Source organism: Carcharodon carcharias, chromosome 35 (assembly GCF_017639515.1).
Source record: "Carcharodon carcharias isolate sCarCar2 chromosome 35, sCarCar2.pri, whole genome shotgun sequence".
Taxonomy (NCBI): domain Eukaryota; kingdom Metazoa; phylum Chordata; class Chondrichthyes; order Lamniformes; family Lamnidae; genus Carcharodon; species Carcharodon carcharias.
Genome location: NC_054501.1, coordinates 2927879 through 2951631, shown reverse-complemented (window position 1 = coordinate 2951631; position 23753 = coordinate 2927879). Strand labels below are relative to the sequence as shown.

The 23753-nt window shown below is 55.1% G+C and overlaps 1 protein-coding gene across 1 annotated transcript in view; it reads right to left on the bottom strand.

The window, feature by feature from the left end:
- Window positions 1-2613: 2613 nt before the first annotated feature.
- Window positions 2614-23753, bottom strand: part of LOC121272758 (voltage-dependent L-type calcium channel subunit alpha-1D-like) — a 150335-nt gene continuing 129195 nt past the window's right edge. The window contains 8 exon segments of the mRNA XM_041179539.1: window positions 2614-2952; window positions 5638-5753; window positions 6242-6393; window positions 14023-14169; window positions 15591-15787; window positions 16333-16446; window positions 17430-17557; window positions 22468-22569. Coding sequence (XP_041035473.1) covers window positions 2614-2952; window positions 5638-5753; window positions 6242-6393; window positions 14023-14169; window positions 15591-15787; window positions 16333-16446; window positions 17430-17557; window positions 22468-22569 — 1295 coding nt within the window.

Here is a 23753-nt window from a genome sequence, read left to right as displayed (position 1 = left end):
GAGTGGGATTAGACTGGGTGGGATATTAAAGGGTGAGGGGGAGAGTGGGATTAGACTGGGTGGGATATTAAAGGGTGTGGGGAGTGAGGGGGAGAGAGGCATTAGACTGGATGGGATATTAAAGGGTGCGGGGAGTGAGGGGGAGAGTGGGATGAGACTGGATGGGATATTAAAGGGTGCGGGGAGTGAGGGGGAGAGTGGGATTAGACTGGGTGGGATATTAAAGGGTGCGGGGAGGGTGGGATTAGACTGGGTGGTATATTAAATGGTGTGGGGAGTGAGAGGGAGATTTTGATTAGACTTGGTGGGATATTAAAGGATGCGGGGAGGGTGGGATTCGACTGGGTGGGATATTAAAGGGTGCGGGGAATGAGGGGGAGATTTTGATTAGACTGGGTGGGATATTAAAGGATGCGGGGAGGGTGGGATTCGACTGGGTGGGATATTAAAGGGTGCGGGGATTGACGGGGAGAGTGGGATTAGACTGGGTGGGATATTAAAGGATGCGGGGAGTGTGGGGGAGAGTGGGATTAGACTGGATATGATATTAAAGGGTGCGGGGAGTGAGGGGGAGAGTGGGTTAAGACTGGGTGGGATATTAAAGGTTGCGGGGAGTGAGCGGGAGAGTGGGATTAGACTGGGTGGGATATTAAAGGGTGAGGGGGAGAGTGGGATTAGACTGGGTGGGATATTAAAGGGTGCGGGGAGTGAGGGGGAGAGAGGCATTAGACTGGGTGGGATATTAAAGCATTCGGGGAGTGAGGGGGACAGTGGGATTGGACTGGGTGGGATAGTAAAGTGTGCGGGGAGGGTGGGATTAGACTGGGTGGGATATTAAAGGGTGCGGGGAGTGAAGGGGAGAGTGGGATTAGACTGGGTGGCATATTAAAGGGTGAGGGAGTGAGGTGGAGATTGGGATTAGACTGGGTGGAATATTAAAGGGTGCGGGGAGGGTGGGATGAGACTGGGTGGGATATTAAAGGGTGTGGGGAGTGAGGGGGTGGGTGGGATTAGACTGGGTGCAATATTAAAGTGAGCGGGAAGTGAGGGGGAGAGTGGGATTAGACTGGGTGGGATATTAAAGGGTGCGGGGAGGGTGGGATTAGACTGGGTGGGATATTAAACGGTGCGGGGAGTGAGGGTGAGATTGGGATTAGACTGGGTGGGATATTAAAGGGTGCGGGGAGTGATGGGGAGAGTGGGATAAGACTGGTTGGGATATTAAAGGGTGTGGGGAGTGAGGTGATTTTGGGATTAGACTGGGTGGGATATTAAAGTGTGCGGGGAGTGAGGGGGAGAGTGGGATTAGACTGGGTGGGATATAAAAGTGTGCGGGGAGTGAGGGGGAGAGTGGGATTAGACTGGGTGGGATATTAAAGGGTGCGGGGATTGAGCGGGAGAGTGGGTTTAGACTGGGTGGGATATTAAAGCATTCGGGGAGTGAGGGGGAGACTGGGATTAGACAGGGTGGGATATTAAAGCATTCGGGGAGTGAGGGGGAGACTGGGATTAGACAGGGTGGGATATTAAAGTGTGCGTGGAGAGTGGGTTTAGACTGGGTGGGATATTAAAGGGTGTGGGGAGTGAGGAGGAGAGTGGGATTAGACTGGGTGGTATATTAAAGGGTGCGGGGAGTGAGGGGGAGAGTGGGATTAGACTGGGTGGCATATTAAAGTGTGCGTGGAGAGTGGGTTTAGACTGGGTGGGATATTAAAGGGTGTGGGGAGTGAGGAGGAGAGTGGGATTAGACTGGGTGCGATATTTAAGGATGTGGGGAGTGAGGGGGAGAGTGAGATTAGACTGGGTGGGATTTTAAAGGGTGCGGGGAGGGTGGGATTAGACTGGGTGGGATATTAAAGGATGCGGGGAGTGTGGGGGAGAGTGGGATTAGACTGGGTGGGATATTAAAGGGTGCGGGGAGTGAGCGGGAGAGTGGGTTTAGATTGGGTGGGATATTAAAGGGTGAGGGCGAGAGTGGGATTAGACTGGGTGGGATATTAAAGGGTGAGGGCGAGAGTGAGATTAGACTGGGTGGGATTTTAAAGGGTGCGGGGAGGGTGGGATTAGACTGGGTGGGATATTAAAGCATTCGGGGAGTGAGGGGAGGGTGGGATTAGACTGGGTGGGATATTAAAGGGTGCGGGGAGTGAGTGGGAGAGTGGGTTTAGATTGGGTGGGATATTAAAGGGTGCGGGGAGTGAGTGGGAGAGTGGGTTTAGACTGGGTGGGATATTAAAGGGTGTGGGGAGTGAGGGGGAGAGTGGGATTAGACTGGGTGGGATATTAAAGGGTGTGGGGAGTGAGGTGGAGAGTGGGACTAGACTGGGTGGCATATTAAAGGGTGCGGGGAGTGAGGGGGAGTTCGGGATTAGACTGGGTGGGATATTAAAGTGTGCGGGGAGTGAGGGGGAGTTTGGGATTAGACTGGGTGGGATATTAAAGGGTGCGGGGAGTGAGGGGGAGAGTGGGACTAGACTGGGTGGCATATTAAAGTGTGCGGGGAGTGAGGGGGAGTTTGGGATTAGACTGGGTGGGATATTAAAGGGTGCGGGGAGGGTGGGATTAGACTGGGTGGGATATTAAAGGTTGCGGGGAGTGAGGGGGGCATTGGGATCAGACTGGGATTAGACTCACCGCCTCCACCAGGCTGTCGGCGCTGCCCTGCTTGTCATTGTAATGGTGGTCGAGCTGCCCAGGCACCCTGAGTGTCGCCGTTGCGTAGGTCTGGTATGGCACATCCTGCTCCTCCGTGTACCAGCGGCTCCTCGCCAGCGAGTTCAGGCCGCGCTTCTTCTTGTCCCAGGCATCGTCCGGCTCCACCAGGATCAGCGGGGCGTAGAAGAGGCGGCTGCGCTTGGCCCGCGAGGGCGGAGGGTTGGCCCAGGACTGGCTGGAGCCGGCCGACGAGCGGCTGCTGCTCCTGTGGGAGTCGTAGCTGCCCCCGTTGTAAGCCTGCGAAGCGGGGAGTTCAGCAAGGACACCGGTCAGCGCCCGATAAGGCCGGGCAGTCTCGTCACGTCGCCTCCGAGCGGCCCCGCCCCACCCCACTCCACCCATCCCACCCCACCAAGACCCCTCGGGGCGAGCCCTCAGCTGCCAAGTGCCGCCCGGCAATTCGACTAAAGTGGGCATCGCGGTTCAAAGCAATCTCGTCCCTCACTTGCCGGGCCTCGTGTTGTCCCTCAGCCCCGTCACCACACTGCGCCCCCCCCCCCCCACACCCCCTCACCCATACCAACACTCCGCCAGAGCAAACCCACAGCTTTCAGGTCATGTGCGACAATTCGACTAAAGTGGGCATCGCGATTGAAAGCAATTTCGCACCCCCCCCCCACCCCCACTTGCTGGGCCTCGAGTTGTCTCTCAACCCTGTCCCCACACTGCCACCCCCTCCCCCCACCAGCCCGCCAGAGCAAACCCACAGCTTTCAAGTGATGCCAGGCAATTCCACTGAGGCGGACATCACAGTTGAAAGCAATCTCGCACCCCCCCCACCCCCACCACTTGCTGGGCCTCGTGTTGTCTCTCAGCCCCGTCCCCACATCGCCCCCTCCCCTCACCACCGCCCCCCTGCCAGAGCAAACCCACAGCTTTCAAGTGATGCCCGGCAATTCGACTTAGGTGGGCATCGCGGTTGAAAGCAGTCTCGTCCCTCACTCGCTGGGCCTCAAGCGGCCTGTCAGCCCACTCCACCCCACTGCCTCCTCCATCATCCCAAACCAGCACCACCCCCCCCTCCCCGCCCCCCTCTGGAGTAAACCCCCCAGATATCGAGCGATGCCTGGAAATTCAACTAAAGGGATCATCGCAGCAGAGCGCAAACTTGTACCTCACTGAATGGGAATGACATCTCCTCTAATCCCACACCGCCACCCTCCACTGCACCCATCCTCCATAACAAATCCACCACTCCCCCACCCTGGTATCGGGTGCACTGAGGCAATTCGACTAAAGTGAGCATTACGGTTCAGCATAATCTTTGCCCCCTCACTGACTGCCCGTTGCACTGCTCCGAACCCACACGGCCACCCTCTGCCAGCACCCCATAGCAGAAACCCAGATGTCAGGCATAGCACCTGAGCAATTCGACTACGAGGGGCATCATGGTTGAATGCAATCTCGTCCTTCACTGCGTGGGCCTCGGTTCGCCTCCAAGCCCACACCGGCACCCTCCCCCCACCTCCCGGCCTCCCCGGGGGGGCAAGCCGTCAGGCGGCAAGCACAGCCCGGGCAATTTGACCGGGTGATATGTCACAGTTGAACGCAATTCTCTTCTCTCAGTGACCGCCTGTTGCGTCGCTCCCGAGCCTGTGCGACCGCCCCACCCTCTCCCCACGCCCCCACCTCGGAGATATCCCCCAGGTGTCGGGCGCCGCCGAGGCTATTTGACTCGGTGGGGCATCGCAATCTCGTCCCTCACTGTGGATGTTTCAGCGGACGGGAGTCAGTGGGGGAAGGGGGTTTGCTCATAGTTTCCCAGACCCCCTGCATCCCTCCCCCTTGTGAAAATACCGGATTTTTATCGGCAGTGTGAGGGCGGGTTATTATTTTTGGTCTCATTTTCACAAGCGCAGGGTTCGGTTCTGGGCCCCGCACCTCAGGAAGAGTACATCGGCCTTGGAAGAGGGAGCAGCGCGGATTCACTGGAATGATCCCGGGGGCTGAAAGGGTTAAATTCAGAGGGCAGATCACGCAGACTATGGGGGGGGGTGGTGGTGGGGGGGATCTGATCGAGGGGTTTACGATGATTCAAGAGTGTGATAGGGTCGAGGGAGAGAAACAATCTCTTCTGGCCGGGGACAATGCTGCGGGGGGGAGTCCAGAACAAGGGGGCAGAACCTTAAACTGAGAACCAGGCAGTTCAGGGGTGATGCCAGGAAGCCCTTCTGCACCCTCCACTGCCCCAACAACATGCTGTCAAGGTTGGTGGGGGGCTCGATTGGAAATTTCAAACCCGAGGCTGATGGATTTTTTCTGGATTAAGGGGAACTGAGGGTCACGGAACCGAGGCGGGTAGATGGAATTAAGATACAGGTCAGCCAGGATCGGGCTGAAGGGAGGAACAGGCTTGAGAGGGGCTGAATGGCCTCCTCCTGTTCCTGCATAACAGGCTTGTGAGGAGGATGAATGGGCCTCCTCCTGATCCTGTGTAACAGGCTCCAGAGGGGCTGAATGGCCTCCTCCTGTTCCTGTGTAACAGGCTCCAGAGGGGCTGAATGGCCTCCTCCTGTTCCTGTGTGACAGGCTCTAGAGGGGCTGAATGGCCTCCTCCTGTTTCGGTGCAACAGGCTCAAGAGAGGGGCTGAATGGCCTCCTCCTGTTCCTGTGTAACAGGCTCGAGAGGGGCTGAATGGGGCACCTCCTGTTCCTGTGTAACATTCTCGAGAGGGGCTGAATGGCCTCCTCCTGTTCCTGTGTAACAGGCTCGAGAGGGGCTGAATGGCCTCCTCCTGTTCCTGTGTAACAGGCTCGAGAGGGGCTGAATGGGCCTCCTCCTGTTCCAGTATAACAGGCTCGAGGAGGGGTGCTGAATGGGGACCGGGAGCGGAGGGGATAAGCAACAGGAAAATGGTTTTTCGAACTGGATTCAGGCATTGCCAGACAATGCTGCGGCCCTTTAAAGTGCTGAGGCAGTACCTGGTGCTGCAGGGCTCGGCGAGGCTGCTTGCGTTGCTGGTACGTGCCAGGGATGGGGATATCGTGAACGCTGTCCTGTCGGCTCAAGCACTGAATGCTGAAATTCGGAGTGCGTCCTGTAAGACACAAGGGAGGGAATTACCTTCAAACACAAAATATGGGTGCACGTGCGCAGTAACAATGTCACAGGGAGCGCAGAGCACAGACTGAAAACTTATAATGCAAATGTGGGATTAGTTTGGGATTGATACAGGGCTATGGGGAGAGAGTGGGGCAATGGGATTAGTTTGGGGATTGATACAGGGCTGTGGGGAGAGAGTGGGGCAGTGGGATTAGTTTGGGATTGATACAGGGCTATGGGGAGAGAGTGGGGCAGTGGGATTAGTTTGGGATTGATAAAGGGCTATGGGGAGAGAACGGGGCATTGGGATTAGTTTGGGGATTGATACAGGGCTATGGGGAGAGAGTTGGGCAGTGGGATTAGTTTGGGATTGATACAGGGCTATGGGGAGAGAGTTGGGCAGTGGGATTAGTTTGGGATTGATACAGGGCTATGGGGAGAGAGCTGGGCAGTGGAATTAGTGTTCTGGTCGGTCACACCTACCTGCTGGTGTTGGAGGAAGTAGGCGTCTCCGGGGTGAACGTCGTGCCTCAGAGTGGACAGGGATCTCACTGTCACGATGGCCATAAGGTTTGGAAGTGAGTGTATTGTTATAAACACCGCGAAAGCCCTCGGACTCACCGGCCTCTGACTGCCTGAGAAAGAACACCCGGTGAGATTGCAAACCAGCTCCACAGAAAATCACCAAAACTGCCCACACCTCAACTCCGAATATGCAGACCAACACCTAAAACCCTCCCTATCTCGGTAACCTCCTCCAACACCCACACCTCTCCCTATCTCTGTAACCTCCTCCAGCACCTACACCCCTCCCTATCTCTGTAACCTCCTCCAGCCCCTACACCCCTCCCTGTCTCTGTAACCTCCTCCAGCCCCTACACCCCTCCCTATCTTGGTAACCTCCTCCAACACCTACACCCCTCCCTATCTCTGTAACCTCCTCAAACCCCTACAACCCTCCCTATCTCTGTAACCTCCTCCAACAACTACAACCCTCCCAATCTCTGTAACCTCCTCCAACACGTACAACCCTCCCTATCTCGGTAACCTCCTCCAACACCTACACCCCTCCCTATCTCGGTAACCTCCTCCAACACCTACAACCCTCCCTATCTCTGTAACCTCCTCCAGCCCCTACAACAATCCTTATCCCTCTAAACACCTCCAGCCCCTACAACCCTCCCTATCTCTGTAACTTCCTGCAACCCTCCCTATCTCTGTAACCACCTCCAGCCCCTACAACACTGCCGATCTCTGTAACATCCTCCAGCCCCTAAAATGATCCCTATCCCTGTAACCTCCTCCAACACCTACACCCCTCCCTATCTCTGTAACCTCCTCCAGCCCCTACACCCCTCCCTATCTCTGTAACCTCCTCCAGTCCCTACAACCCTCCCTATCTCTGAAACCTCCTCCAGCCCCTACAACACTCCCTATCTCTGTAACCTCCTCCAGCCCCTACACCCCTCCCTGTCTCTGTAAACTCCTCCAGCACCTAAAACGATCCCTATCTCTGTAACCTCGTCCAACACCTACACCCCTCCCTATCTCTGTAAACTCCTCCAGCCCCTACAATGGTCCATTTCCTGTAACCTCCTCCAACACCTACAACCCTCCCTATCTCTGTAACCTCCTCCAGCCACTACAAGCCTCCCTATCTCTGTAACCTCCTTGAATCCCTATAATCCTCCCTATCTCTGTAACCTCCTACAGGCCCGACAACCCTCCATATCTCTGTAACCTCTTCCAGCCCCTACAACATTACCCATCTCTGTAAACTCTTTCAGCCCCGACAATCCTCCCAATCTCTGTAACCTCCTCCAAAAGCTACACCCCTTCCTATCTCTGTAATCTCCTCCATTCCCTACAACGGTCCCTATCCCTGTAACCTCCTCTAACACCTACAACCCTCACTATCTCTGTAACCTCCTCCAACACCTACAACCCTCCCTATCTCTGTAAGCTCCTCAAGCACATACAAGCCTCCCAATCTCTGTAACCTCCTGCAACACCTACAACCCTCCCTACCTCTGTAACCACCTCCAGCTCTTACAACACTCCCTATCTCTGTAACCTCCTCCAGTCCCTAAAACGATCCCTATCCCTGTAACCTCCTCCAACACCTACATACCTCACTATCTCTGTAACCTCCTCCGGCCCCTACAATTCTCCCTATATCTGTAACCTCCTCCAGCCCCAACAACCATCCCTATCCCTCTAAACGCCTCCAACACCTACAACCCTCCCAATCTCTGTAACCTTCTCCAGCCCCTATACACCTCCCTATCTCTGTAACCTCCTCCAGCCACTACAACCCTCCCTAACTCTGTAACCTCCTCCAGCTCCTACACCCCTCCTTATCTCTGTAAACTCCTCCAGCACCTAAAACGATCCCTATCTCTGTAACCTCCTCCAACACCTACAACCCTCACTATCTCTGTAACCTCCTCCAGCCCCTACAACTCTCTGTATCTCTGTAACATCCTACAACACCTACAACGCTCCATATCCCTGTAACCTCTTGCAACACCTACAACCCTCCCTATCTCTGTAACATCCTCCAGACCCTACAACCCTCCCTATCTCTGTAACCTCCTCCAGCCCCTACACCCCTCCCGATATCTGTGACCTCCTCCAGCCCCTAAAACCCACCCTATCTCTGTAACCTGCTCCAGCCCCTTCAACCCTCCCTTTCTCTGTAACCTCCTCCAGCTCTTACAACCCTCCCTATTTCTGTAACCTCCTCCAGCCATTACAAACTTTCCTAGTTCTGTAACCTCCTCCAGCCCCTACAACACTCCCTATCTCTGTAACCTCCTCTGGCCCCTACACCCCTCCCTATTTCTGTAACCTCATCCAGCCCCTACACCCCTCCCTATCTCTGTAACCTTTTCCAGTCCCTACACCCCTCCCTATCTCTGTAACCTCCTCCAGCCCCTACACCCCTCCCTATCTCTGTAACCACCTCCAGTCCCTACAACCCTCCCTATCTCTGAAAACTCCTCCAACACCTACACCCCTATCTCTGTAACCTCCTCCAACACCTACAACCCTCCATATCCCTGTAACGTCTTGCAACACCTACAACCCTCCCTATCTCTGTAACCTCCTCCAACACCTACACCCCTCCCTATCTCTGTAACCTCCTCCAGCCCCTAAAACCCACCCTATCTCTGTAAACTGCTCCAACACATACAACCCTCCATATCTCTGTAACATCCTCCCGCAACCACAACCCTCCCTATATCTGTAAACTCCCCCAGCCCCTACACAACTCCTTATCTCTGTAACCTCCTCCAGCCCCTACAACCCTCCCTATCTCTGTAACCTCCTCCAGCCCCTTCAACCCTCCCTATCTCTGTAACCTCCTCCAGATCTTACAACCCTCCCTATTTCTGTAACCTTCTCCGGCCCATACACACCTCCCTGTCTCTGTAACCTCCTCCAGCTCCGACAATCCTCCCTATATCAGTAACCTCCTACAAACTCTACAGCCCTCCCTATCTCTGAAACCTCCTCCAACACCTACAACGGTCCCTATTCCTGTAACCTCCTGCAACACCTACAACCCTCACTATCTCTGTAACCTCCTCCAGCCCTTACAACACTCCCTATCTCTGTAACCTCCTCCAGTCCCTAAAATGATCCCTATCCCTGTAACCTCCTCCAACACCTACAAACCTCCCTATCTCTGTAACCTCCTCCAGCCTCTACAATTCTCCCTATCTCTGTAACCTCCTCCAGCCCCAAGAACCATCCCTATCCCTCTAAACACCTCCAACACCTACAACCCTCCCAATCTCTGTAACCTTCTCCAGCCCCTACACACCTCCGTATCTCTGTAACCTCCTCCAGCCACTACAACCCTCCCTATCTCTGTAACCTCCTTGAACCCCTATAATCCTCCCTATCTCTGTAACCTCCTACAGGAACGACAACCCTCCATATCTCTGTAACCTCTTCAAGCCCCTACAACATTACGTATCTCTGTAAACTCTTCCAGCCCCGACAATCCTCCCTATCTCTGTAACCTCCTCCAACAGCTACACCCCTTCCTATCTCTGTAAACTCCTCCAGTCCCTACAACGGTCCCTATCCCTGTAACCTCCTCCAACACCTACAACCCTCACTATCTCTGTAACCTCCTCCAGCCCCTAAAACCCTCCCTATCTCTGTAACCTCCTCCAACGCCTACAACCGTGCATATCCCTGTAACCTCCTGCAACACCTACAACGCTCCCTATCTCTGTAACCCCCTCCAACACCTACACCCCTGCCTATCTCTGTAACCTCCTCCAGACCCTACAACTCTCCCTATCTCTGTAAACTCCTCCAGCCCCTACACCCTTCCCTATCTCTGTAAAATCCTCCAGCCCCTAAAACCTTCCCTATCTCTGTAACCTCCTCCAACACCTACAACCCTGCCTATCCCTGTAACCTCCTCCAGCCACTACAACACTCCCTATCTCTGTAACCTCCTCCAGGCCCTTGAACCCTCCCTATCTCCGTAAGCTCCTCCAACACCTACACCCCTGCCTATCCCTGTAACCTCCTCCAGCCACTACAACACTCCCTATCTCTGTAACCTCCTCCAGCCCCTACAACCCTCCCTATCTCTGTAAACATTCTCGAGACCCTACACCCCTCCCTATCTCTGTAACCATCTCCAGCCCTACAGCCCTCCCTATCTCTGTAACCCCCTCCAGCCACTTTAAACCTCCCTATCTCTGTATCCTCCTCCAGCCCCTAAAATCCTCTCTATCTCTGTAACCTCCTCCAACACCTGCACCCCTCCCTATATCTGTAACCTCCTCCAACACCTACCACCCGCCCTATCTCTGTAACCACCTACAACACCTACACCCCTCCCTATCCCTGTAACCTCCTCCAACCCCTACACTACTCCCTATCTCTGTAACATCCTCCAGCACCTACACCCTCCCTACCGCTGTAACCTCCTCCAGCCCCTACACACCTCCCTATCTCTGTAACCTCCTCCAGCCCCTACAACCCTCCCTATCTCTGTAACCCCCTCAAGCACCCACAACCCTCCCTATCTCTGTAACTGCCTCTAAAACCTACAATCCTCCCTATCTCTGTAACCTCCTCCAACATCTACAACCCTCCCTATTTCTGTAACCGAATCCAACACCTACAACTCTCCTTAGTCCTGTAACCTCCTCCAGCTCCTACAGCCCTCCCTATCTCTGTATCCCCCTCCAGCCACTTTAAACCTCCCTATCTCTGTAACCTCCTCCAGCCCCTAAAATCCTCCCTATCTCTGTAACCTCCTCCAGCCCCTACAACCCTCCCTATCGCTGTAACCTCCTGCAACACCTACACCCCTCCCTATCACTGTAACCTCCTTCAACACCTACCACCCTCCCTATTTCTGTAACCACCTACAACACCTACAACCCTCCCTATCCCTGTAACCTCCTCCAACCCCTACACTACTCCCTATCTCTGTAACATCCTCCAACACCTACAACCCTCTCTAACTCTGTAACCTCCTCCAGCCCTTACAACCCTCCCTGTTTCTGTAACCTCCTCCAGCCCTTACAACCCTCCCTATCTCTGTAACCTCCTCCAAAACCTACAACACTCCCTATCTCTGTAACCTCCTCCAACATCTACAACCCGCCCTATTTCTGTAACCGCCTCCAACACCTACAACTCTCCTTAGTCCTGTAACCTCCTCCAGCTCCTACACCCCTCCCTATCTCTGTAACCTCCTCCAGCCCCTACACTCCTCCCTATCTCTGTAACGTCCTCCAGACCCTACACCCCTCCCTAACTTTGTAACCTCCTCCAGCCCTTACAACCCTCCCTATTTCTGTAACCTCCTCCAGCCCTTACAACCCTCCCTATCTCTGTAACCTCCTCCAGCCCTTACAACCCTCCCTATCTCTGTAAACTCCTCGAGACCCTACACCCCTCCCTATCCCTGTAACCATCTTCAGCCCTACAGCCCTCCCTATCTCTGTATCCCCCTCCAGCCACTTTAAACCTCCCTATCTCTGTATCCTCGTACCGCCACTTTAAACCTCCCTATCTCTGTATCCTCCTCCAGCCCCTAAAATCCTCCCTATCTCTGTAACCACCTCCAGCCCCTACAACCCTCCCTATCTCTGTAACATCCTCCAACACCTACACCCTCCCTACCTCTGTAACCTCCTCCAGCCCCTACAACCCTCCCTATCTCTGTAACCCCCTCAAGCACCCACAAATCTCCCTATCACTGTAACCGCCTCTAACACCTACAATCCTCCCTATCTCTGTAACCTCCTCCAAAACCTACAACCCTCCCTATCTCTGTAACCTCCTCCAACATCTACAACCCTCCCTATTTCTGTAACCGCCTCCAACACCTACAACTCTCCTTAGTCCTGTAACCTCCTCCAGCTCCTACACCCCTCCCTATCTCTGTAACCTCCTCCAGCCCCTACACTCCTCCCTATCTCTGTAACGTCCTCCAGACCCTACACCCCTCCCTAACTTTGTAACCTCCTCCAGCCCTTACAACCCTCCCTATTTCTGTAACCTCCTCCAGCCCTTACAACCCTCCCTATCTCTGTAACCTCCTCCAGCCCTTACAACCCTCCCTATCTCTGTAAACTCCTCGAGACCCTACACCCCTCCCTATCCCTGTAACCATCTTCAGCCCTACAGCCCTCCCTATCTCTGTATCCCCCTCCAGCCACTTTAAACCTCCCTATCTCTGTATCCTCGTACCGCCACTTTAAACCTCCCTATCTCTGTATCCTCCTCCAGCCCCTAAAATCCTCCCTATCTCTGTAACCACCTCCAGCCCCTACAACCCTCCCTATCTCTGTAACATCCTCCAACACCTACACCCTCCCTACCTCTGTAACCTCCTCCAGCCCCTACAACCCTCCCTATCTCTGTAACCCCCTCAAGCACCCACAAATCTCCCTATCACTGTAACCGCCTCTAACACCTACAATCCTCCCTATCTCTGTAACCTCCTCCAAAACCTACAACCCTCCCTATCTCTGTAACCTCCTCCAACATCTACAACCCTCCCTATTTCTGTAACCGCCTCCAACACCTACAACCCTCCTTAGTCCTGTAACCTCCTCCAGCTCCTACACCCCTCCCTATCTCTGTAACCTCCTCCAACATCTACAACCCTCCCTATTTCTGTAACCGCCTCCAGCCCCTACAACCCTCCTTAGTCCTGTAACCTCCTCCAGCTCCTACACCCCTCCCTATCTCTGTAACCTTCTCCAGCCCCTACAATGCTCCCTATCTCTGTAACCTCCTCCAGCCCCTGTAATCCTCCCTATCTCTGTAACCTCCTCCAGCCCCTACAACCCTCCCTATCTCTGTAACCTCCTCCAGCCCCTACACTCCTCCCTATCTCTGTAACCTCCTCCAGCCCCTACACCCCTCCCTATCTCTGTAAACTCCAGCCCCTGCAATCCTCCCTATCTCTGTAACCTCCTCCAGCCCCTACAACCATCCCTAACTCTATAACCTCCTCCAGCCCCTACACCCCTCCGTATCTGTGTAACCTCCTCCAGCCCCTACACCCCTCCCTATCTCTGTAACCTCCTCCAAAGCCAGCAATTATCCAACATTTCTGACCTCGATTTGCTCCCCTATCTTCCCCGCAGCATCAGAGGTTAATGAACACCAGGGGAAGGCACGCACTGTGGGAGGGTCAGTGCTGAGGGAGCGCCGCACTGAGGGAGGGTCAGTGCTGAGGGAGCGCCGCACTGTTAGAGGGTCAGCACTGAGGGAGCGCCGCACTGTCGGAGGGTCAGCACTGAGGGAGCGCCGCACTGTCGGTGGGTCAGCACTGAGGGAGCGCCGCACTGTCGGAGGGTCAGTGCTGAGGGAGCGCCGCACTGTCAGAGGGTCAGTGCTGATGGAGCGCCGCACTGTCGGAGGGTCAGTGCTGAGGGAGTGCCGCACTGTCTGAGGGTTAGTACTGAGGGAGCGCCACACTGTGGGAGGGTCAGCGCTGAGGGAGCGCCGCACTGTCGGAGGGTCAGCGCTGAGGGAGCGCCGCACTGTCGGAGGGTCAGCGCTGAGGGAGCGCCGCACTGTCGGAGGGTCAGCGCTGAGGGAGAGCCACACTGTCGGAGGGTCAGTGCTGAGGGAGAGCCGCACTGTCGGAGGGTCAGTGCTGAGGGAGTGCCGCACTGTCGGAGGGTCAGTACTGAGGGAGAGCCGCATGAGCAAAGGATCCTCTCAGGATTAATCTGACCCTATTTCAGTGCAGTATCCATTCTTACCTGTCTCTGGATGTCACACTATCATTGTCCTCATCCCTACTGTAATATCCTTGTTCTCCAGATAGATAATCCTCAATGTATTCCCCACCCGACACTGGATCCTCTTTCCGATTGGCTGGTGGATGGACTTCATTCGTTGATTCTCTCCTATCCCATTGGAATACAAAAAGTATTAGGATCAGGGTCCCTGAAACACACCTACCTACCATCTTCCAATATCCCTCAATCAAAACATCTCTCCATATCCCTCAATCCCCACCTTCTTCCAATATCACTCAATCCCCACCTTCTCACCATATCCCTCAATCCCACATTCTCCCTGTTTCCCTCAATCCCACCTTCTCCCCGTATCCCTCAATCCCACCTTCTCCCCGTATCACTCAATCCCACCTTCTCCCCGTATCCCTCAATCCCACCTTCTCCCCGTATCCCTCAATCCCACCTTCTCCCCGTATTCCTCAATTCCACCTTCTCCCCGTATCCCTCCATCGCACCTTCTCCCCGTATCCCTCAATCCCACCTTCTACCCGTATCCCTCAATCCCACCTTCTCCCCGTATCCCTCAATCCCACCTTCTCCCCATATCCCTCAATCCCACCTTCTCCCCGTATCCCTCAATCCCCAGCTTCTCCTCGTATCCCTCAATCCCCACCTTCTCCCTGTATCCCACAATCCCACCTTCTCCCCGTATCCCTCATTCCCACCTTCTCCCCGTATCCCTCAATCCCCAACTTCTCCCCGCAACGCTCAATCCCACATTCTCCCCATATCCTTCAATCCCACCTTCTCCCCTTATCGCTCAATCCCCACCTTCTCCCCCGTATCCCTCAATCCCATCTTCTCCCCGTATCCCTCAATCCCCATCTTCTCCCCTGTATCCCACAATCCCCACCTTTCCTCGTATCCCTCAATCCCCATCTTCTCCCCTGTATCCCACAATCCCCACCTTTCCTTGTATCCCTCAATCCCCATCTTCTCCCCTGTATCCCTCAATCCCACCTTCTCCCCGTATCGCTCAATCCCACCTTCTCCCCGTATCCCTCAATCCCACCTTCTCCCCGTATCCCTCAATCCCACCTTCTCCCTGTATCCCTCAATCCCACCTTCTCCCCGTATCCCTCAATCCCACCTTCTCCCCGTATCCCTCAATCCCCACCTTCTCCCCGTATCCCTCAATCCCACCTTCTCCCCGTATCCCTCAATCACACCTTCACCCAGTATCCCTCAATCTTCACCTTCTCCCCATGTCCCTCAATCCCACCTTCTCCCCGTATCCCTCAATCCCACCTTCACCCAGTATCCCTCAATCCCACCTTCACCCAGTATCCCTCAATCCCACCTTCTCCCCGTATCCCTCAATCCCACCTTCTCCCTGTGTCCCTCAATCCCACCTTCTCCCCGTATCCCTCAATCCCATCTTTTCCCCATATCCCTCAATCCCACCTTCTCCCCGTATCTGTGAATCCTGACGCCTCTCATAGTCAAACACCACCCCAAGTTTAGGCTTCACAGGGGAAGCAGTGGGAGGGGTGGGCATCAGGAGCACCTGCTAGAATGTAGAGAGTTACCTGGCGTTGCTGTGCACCCGTTCAGGACTAGCCGGGCATGTCTCAGCCGTGTCTTCCTGGCTCCCATCCCTCGTGCTCTGCCCGCGGAGAGCTGACCCATTCGCCATCCGCTTGCCACTCGAATCCTGAGAGGTGTCATTGCTGATCAGGATGGTAACAGAGCGCAAGGAGGACTTAGACCCACGTCTCTCCATAGTCTGCAGGAGAGAGGACACACGGACATCAAGCACTCCCAGGACAGGTACAGCACGGGGTTAGATACAGAGTAAAGCTCCCTCTACACTGTCCCCATCAAACATTCCCAGGACAGGTACAGCACGGGGTTAGATATGGCTGGACACCTGGTCACGGTGGACAGGAGCCCAGCAACACTTCCGGCCGTCAGCGCTAGTGTCCAGTGAGCAGCTCAGGAGCAGCAGAATCTGGGGGGAGTAAAATGACAGGTTGGAACACAGTGGTCAACACCAGGAACAGGCCATTCGACCCCTCTGCTCCGTGCTGGTTTTCCTGCCCCCCCACACCAGCCTCCTCTCACCCCCCCTACTCCATCTCCCCCCCCCATCCCCCGTATCCTACTATCCCTCTCTCACCTCGTGTGTTTATCCAGCTCCTTAAACGCATCGACACAATTCACCTCCACCCCCCTCCCTGTGGGAGCGAGTTCCACATTCTCCCCACTCTCAGGTTAACGTTGAGAAAGGTCTTTACCCAAAGTCAGAACAATGAAGGTTGACTAACTGACCGGGTACGAATCTTCATCCCCCATCTCTCCCTCGTCCTCCGGATCTTCGAGAAGGTCACACGAGATGGCCCGCCTGATTTCTGGCCCAACGTCCTGAAGAGTCCGCAGGCCTGCCTGATGTGGAAGAGGTCAGCAACAGATCAGCGGATCAATCAGCGATAGGGCCCTTACAATCCAGCTCGCCTGTATCACCCTCAGCAGCACCCCTCTCCTTCCTGTGTACATCATTGCGGCGCTTCCTCAGCACTGACCCTCCGACAGTGCGGCGCTCCCTCAGCGCTGACCCTCTGACAGTGCGGCGCTCCCTCAGCGCTGACCCTCTGACAGTGCGGCGCTCCCTCAGCACTGACCCTCCCACAGCGCGGCGCTCCCTCAGCACTGACCCTCCGACAGTGCGGCGCTCCCTCAGCACTGACCCTCCGACAGTGCGGCGCTCCCTCAGCACTGACCCTCCGACAGTGCGGCACTCCCTCAGCACTGACCCTCCCACAGTGCGGCGCTCCCTCAGCACTGACCCTCCGACAGTGCGGCGCCCCCTCAGCACTGACTCTCCGACAGTGCGGCACTCCCTCAGCACTGACCCTCCCACAGTGCGGCGCTCCCTCAGCACTGACCCTCCCACAGTGCGGCGCTCCCTCAGCACTGACCCTCCGACAGTGCGGCACTCCCTCAGCACTGACCCTCCGACAGTGCGGTGCTCCCTCAGCACTGACCCTCCGACAGTGCGGTGCTCCCTCAGCACTGACCCTCCCACAGTGCGGCACTCCCTCAGCACTGACCCTCCCACAGTGCGGCGCTCCCTCAGCACTGACCCTCCGACAGCGCGGCACTCCCTCAGCACTGACTCTCTGACAGTGCGGCACTCCCTCAGCACTGACCCTCCGACAGTGCGGCGCTCCCTCAGCACTGACCCTCTGACAGTGCGGCACTCCCTCAGCACTGACCCTCTGACAGTGCGGCACTCCCTCAGCGCTGACTGAGCATCTGATCCTCCCGCCCTCCCCCAAGTCTTGCTCTGATAGGCGAATCCCTCAGACATCGGGACGGGTTCCGACTCCCGGGAATTTGTGGAGCGCTGACCCAGCCTGCGGCCTCACCTGTAGCGTGGTCGAGTTGCAGGGGTCTGTATCTCCAAACAGGCCCTTCTCCTTCCGTTTCCGAAACTTCCGGAAGTAATCCTGGATCAGGAAGGTGGCATAAAACTTCCCGACCGTCACCTCCTCGTCTGTGGGGAGAGGTGAGAGAGCGAGAGAGAGGGAGAGAGAGAGCGTGACAGAGAGGGTGAGAGAACGAGAGAGAGAGAAAGAGAGATACAGAAAGAAAGAGAGAAAAGAGAGAGAGAGGGAGAGAGAGAGAGAGAGGGAAAGACGGAGAGAGAGTGTGAGAGAGAGAGAGAAGGAAAGACAGAGAGAGAGGGAAAGAGAGGGGGGAGAGAGAGAGAGTAAGAGAGAGGGAAGGAGAGACAGAGAGAGAGGGAGGGAGAGACAGAGAGAGAGACAGAGAGAGAGGGAGAGAGAGTGGGAGGGAGAGAGAGTAAGAGAGAGGGAGAGAGAGAGAGAACGAGAGACAGAGAGACAGAGAGAGAAGGAAAGACAGAGAGAGAGGGAGACGGAGGGGGAGAGAGAGAGAGTTGAAGGGTAAGAGAGAGAGAGAGAGGGAGAGACAGAGAGAGAGAGGGAGAAAGAGGGGGAGGGAGAGAGAGGGAGAAAGAGGGGGAGGGAGCGAGAGAGGGGGTGACGGGGGAGAGAAAGAGATGGGGAGATGGGAGAGGGGGGAGAGAGAGTGTGGGGCAGAGAGAGAGAGTGGGAGAGAGAGAGAAAGAGAAATGGAGAAACAAAGAGAGAGACGGACACAGACAGGGAAGGAGAATCAGACAAAAAGAGAGACAGAGAGAGACAAAAAGAGAGAGACAGAGAGAGAGGGAGACAGAAAGAGAGTTCAATACAGGCAGTGAGGGAGAGACAGAGGGAGATACACACTGAGCAGATCATTCTAGAACAGCGCCATTGCATTGGGAAGGAAGTACCATGACTCCCTTTTTTGGTAAATCTGTTGGACCGTTTCGAGGATGAAAGTAGGAGGATCGATCGGGGGAAACAGGTAGATGTCGTATATCTGTGTTTTCAAAATGCATTTGACAAGAGGTCAAACAAGTGATTGTCACAAGTGAGTAACGTTCATGGGATTGGGGTTAATATAGAAGCACGGTCAGCGGATTCGCTCATGGACAGAAAATGGACAGGAGGAACAAAAATGGGTCACTTACACATTGGTGGGCTGTGACTATTGGAGTGCCACGAGGATCAGTGCTGGGCCCTCAGCCCTTTATTAACGACTCAACGAAGGGGCAGAGAGTAAGGGGCATAAGTGCTTTGATCGCGCCAGACTCGGTGGGAAGGTAAGCTGTGAGGAGGACACAAAGAGATACGGGGCCATAACTTCCGATTGAGTGGCAGCTGAATCGGATTGTCACTCTGCTCGTGGTTACTCAGCTGCAAATCCAGCCGCGGCTCTCTTACCCAACCCTCCACCTCGGGCTGGGCGAGACCCCACACGGCGCAGCGGGCTCCTGATTCCTACAGCTGAGGGCAGCTAAGTCGGAGGTAAAGCAAACCCCACCCCCCCTGCCCCTGCTGTCTTAAACAACACAAGCTGCCATAAGGCAGGTTAGTTCAGCTGCTAAGAAGCCAGGCAAGAAGGTAAGTGCATGAGGTGGGCGGGTAGGATTCGGGGATGGCTGGGGCACTGGCAGGGTGGGTGGTGGGTGCAGTGCGTGGTGAGGGGTTGGGGTTGGGCCTGACGTTGACACGGTGGGGGTTGGGGGGAGTGTGTGTTGGGTCATGCGTAGGGGTGGGCGATCAGGCTGAGACGGGGGCGGGGGGGGTGTTAGTGGGGGATGGGGGGGGTTCTGTGGGGCTGGGGGGAATTCCATGGGGGGAGGGGTGGGTCGGTGCTTATAGTTACCCAGAAGCTACAAGAGGCTTCAACTCTCCGAACATTTTCAGGGTAACTTTTGGTGTCACTGAGTCGGAACCATCCAGAGTTTGCAGTTCAAATCGTATTTCCGGGTGGTTCCCAGTGTGGGGTGATCTCCCAGAGGAAGTTTGAGGTTCCCCGGAAATTTCAGTGCAATCCCTAGCTGGGAAATTCCAGGGGACTGTGCTGGGGGCTTGTGGGTATCCCAGCACATTGACCAGAAACTGAACTGGACCCAACCATATAAATACTGTGGCTACAAGAGCAGGTCAGAGGCTGGGAACCCTGCGGTGAGTAACTCACCTCCTGGCTCCCCAAAGCCTATCCCCCATCTACAAGGCACCAGTCAGGAGTGTGATGGGATATTCCCCACTTGCCTGGATGAGTGCAGCTCCCACAGCGCTCAAGAAGCTCGACACCATCCAGGACAAAGCAGCCCCGCTTGATCAACACCCCATCCACAAACATTCACTCCCTCCACCCCCGACGCACAGGGGCAGCAGTGTGTGTACCATCTACAAGATGCACTGCAGCAACTCGCCAAGGCTCCTTCGACAGCGCCGCCCAAACCCACCACCTCTACCACCTAGAAGGACAAGGGCAGCAGACACATGGGGAACACCACCAACTGCAAGTTCCCCTCCGAGTCCCTCACCATCCCGACTTAGAAATATATCGGCCGTTCCTTCACTGTCGCTGGGTCAAAATCCTGGAACACACTCCCTAACAGCAGGGTGGGTGTACCTACACCACACAGGACAAAATCCTGGAACTCCCTCCCTAACAGCACGGTGGGTGTACCTACACCACACGGGTCAAAATCCTGCAACTCCCTCCCTAACAGCACGGTGGGTGTACCTACACCACACTGACAAAATCCTGCAACTCCCTCCCTAACATCGCGGTGGGTGTACCTACACCACACGGGACAAAATCCTGGAACTCCCTCCCTAACAGCACGGTGGGTGTACCTACACCACACGGGGACAAAATCCTGGAACTCCCTCCCTAACAGCACGGTGGGTGTACCTACACCACACAGGTCAAAATCCTGCAACTCCCTCCCTAACAGCACGGTGGGTGTACCTACACCACACTGACAAAATCCTGCAACTCCCTCCCTAACATCGCGGTGGGTGTACCTACACCACACGGGGACAAAATCCTGGAACTCCCTCCCTAACAGCACGGTGGGTGTACCTACACCACACGGGGACAAAATCCTGGAACTCCCTCCCTAACAGCGTGGTGGGTGTACCTACACCACACGGGACAAAATCCTGGAACTCCCTCCCTAACAGCACGGTGGGTGTACCTACACCACACGGGGACAAAATCCTGGAACTCCCTCTCTAACAGCACGGTGGGTGTACCTACACCACACGGGGACTGCAGCGGCTCAAGAAGGCGGCTCACCCACCACCTTCTCAAGGGGGGGCAATTAGGGATGGGCAATAAAGGCCGGGCCCGGCCAGCGACCCCCACATCCCGTGAACGAGGGAACAGAATCTCTGGGGAACTCCTGGCCCCCTCCGATATCCCAGCCACACTCCAGGAGCCGGCAGACAGGCTCAGTGAGTTGTCAACAGCATGGCATGGTGGAGGGTAGTGTGTGTGTGGGGGGAGGTGGAAGGCACTCCACCCATTGATGGTCAGAATAGGATAGCAGAATGTTTTTGAAATGGTGAGAGACTGGGAACGGCGGCAGTGAGGGGGGTGGGCTGATGGACAACTTGGAGGCAGTTAGCACACAGGCATGGACAGTGACCAGGAGGGCAAATGGTACGTTAGACTTGGGTGGGACAGGGAGTGCAGTACAAGGCTTAAGGAGTCAACGGACAGCAGGGCCTTGGCGAGACCACACCTGGAGTATGGTGGGCAGTTTTGGCCCCCTTACCTAAGGAAGGGTATACTTGCCCTAGAGGGAGGGCAGCAAAGGATTATCAGGCTGATTCCTGGTGTGGGGGGGGGGAGGGGGACAGGATTGCCATTTGAGGAGCGACATAGTGGAACAGGCTGATATACCTCAGAGTTTCGAAGAATGATCGGCGTCAATGATGGGGAGACTCTCTCTATAAAAGGGGTCTCCGATGGGGAGACTCTCTCTATAAAAGGGGTCTCCGATGGGGACATTCTCTCTATAAAAGGGATCTCCGATGGGGAGACTCTCTCTATAAAAGGGGTCTCCGATGGGGACATTCTCTCTATAAAAGGGGTCTCCGATGGGGAGACTCTCTCTATAAAAGGGGTCTCCGATGGGGAGACTCTCTCGAGAAAAGGGGTCTCCGATGGGGACATTCTCTCTATAAAAGGGATCTCCGATGGGGAGACTCTCTCTATAAAAGGGGTCTCTGATGGGGAGACTCTCTATAAAAGGGATCTCCGATGGGGAGACTCTCTCTATAAAAGGGGTCTCCGATGGGGAGACTCTCTCTATAAAAGGGGTCTCCGATGGGGACATTCTCTCTATAAAAGGGATCTCCGATGGGGAGACTCTCTCTATAAAAGGGGTCTCTGATGGGGAGACTCTCTATAAAAGGGATCTCCGATGGGGAGACTCTCTCTATAAAAGGGGTCTCCGATGGGGAGACTCTCTCTATAAAAGGGGTCTCCGATGGGGACATTCTCTCTATAAAAGGGATCTCCGATGGGGAGACTCTCTCTATAAAAGGGGTCTCCGATGGGGACATTCTCTCTATAAAAGGGATCTCCGATGGGGAGACTCTCTCTATAAAAGGGGTCTCTGATGGGGAGACTCTCTATAAAAGGGATCTCCGATGGGGAGACTCTCTCTATAAAAGGGGTCTCCGATGGGGAGACTCTCTCTATAAAAGTGGTCTCCGATGGGGAGACTCTCTCTATAAAAGGTGTCTCTGAAGGGGAGACCCTCTCTATAAAAGGGGTCTCTGCTGGGGAGACTCTCTCTATAAAAGGTGTCCCCGATAGGGAGACCCTCTCTATAAAAGGGGTCTCTGCTGGGGAGACTCTCTCTATAAAAGGGGTCCCCGATAGGGAGACCCTCTCTATAAAAGGGGTCTCGGATGAGGAGACTCGGTCTATAAAAGGGGTCTCTGATGAGGAGACTCGGTCTGTAAAAGGGGTCTCCGATGGGGAGACTGGGTCAGTGTTGGTGACAGTCTCTCCGTGGTGATCACTAACCTTCCGGAGGGGGAATAATCTCATCCAGGATTTTGGGTTTAGTACGTTTCCATATTCTCTTGATGATGGCCCTCAGCTCCATATTGGCTTGTTCCAGGTTACCTACGACACAGGGAACAGCGTCACACTTAGTCACACAAGTTGAGAATAAAATCAAAACATCGTTTTAGCATGGGGGAAGAATCACTCTTCAATCCCCAAATTCACCACCCCAATCTTCACTCCCAACATCGCCGACCCTCGCCACTGTCAACTGAGGGAGAGCCGCACTGTCGGAGGGTCAGCGCTGAGGGAGCGCCGCACTGTCGGAGGGTCAGCGCTGAGGGAGTGCCGCACTGTCGGAAGGTCAGCGCTGAGGGAGCGCCGCACTGTCGGAGGGTCAGTGCTGAGGGACCGCCGCACTGTCGGAGGTGCCGTCATCGGAGGTGTGATGTTAGACCCATTTACCCTCTCAGGTGGACGTAATAGATCCCACAGCTACATTTGCAAGAAGATAGGGGCAGCCAATGGGGGTGGGGGGGGGATTTCTCCCCAATAGCCTGGGACCAATTTTTACCCCTCAACCAACATCACTGAAACCTACAACCCACAAATTTATAAAGGTGCTTCACTGGAGTGTCCATCAGATAGAATCTGAAACGGAACCACATAGGGGCATATTGGGTACAGGTGACCACAAGCTAGCTAAAAGAGGTCATTTTGAAGAAGGAGAACGACAGAGAGAAAGTGAGAATGAGGGGGTCAGAGAGATTTAGGGAGGGAATTCCAGAGCTCAGGGCCCCCCCCAGGCAGCTGAAGGCACGGCCGCCAATGGTGGAGCGATGGGAATCGGGGGATGCTCGAGAGGCCGGAATTGGAGGAACGCAGAGATCTCGGAGGGTTGTAGGAGGTTACAGAGATAGGGAGGGTTGTAGGGGCTGGAGGAGGTTACAGAGATAGGGAGGGTTGTAGGGGCTGGAGGAGGTTACAGAGATAGGGAGGGTTGTAGGGGCTGAAGGAAGTTACAGAGATAGGGAGGGTTGTAGGGGCTGGAGGAGGTTACAGATATAGGGAGGGTTCTCAGGGCTGGAGGAGGTTACAGAGATAGGGAGGGATGTAGGGACTAGGGGAGGTTACAGAGATAGGGAGGATTGTAGAGGCTGGAGGAGGTTGAAGGGATAGGGAGTGTTGTAGAGACTGGGTGAGGTTACAGAGATAGGGAGGGTTGTAGGGGCTGGGGGAGGTTACAGAGATAGGGAGGGTTGTAGGGGCTGGAGGAGGTTAGAGAGATAGGGAGGGTTGTAGAG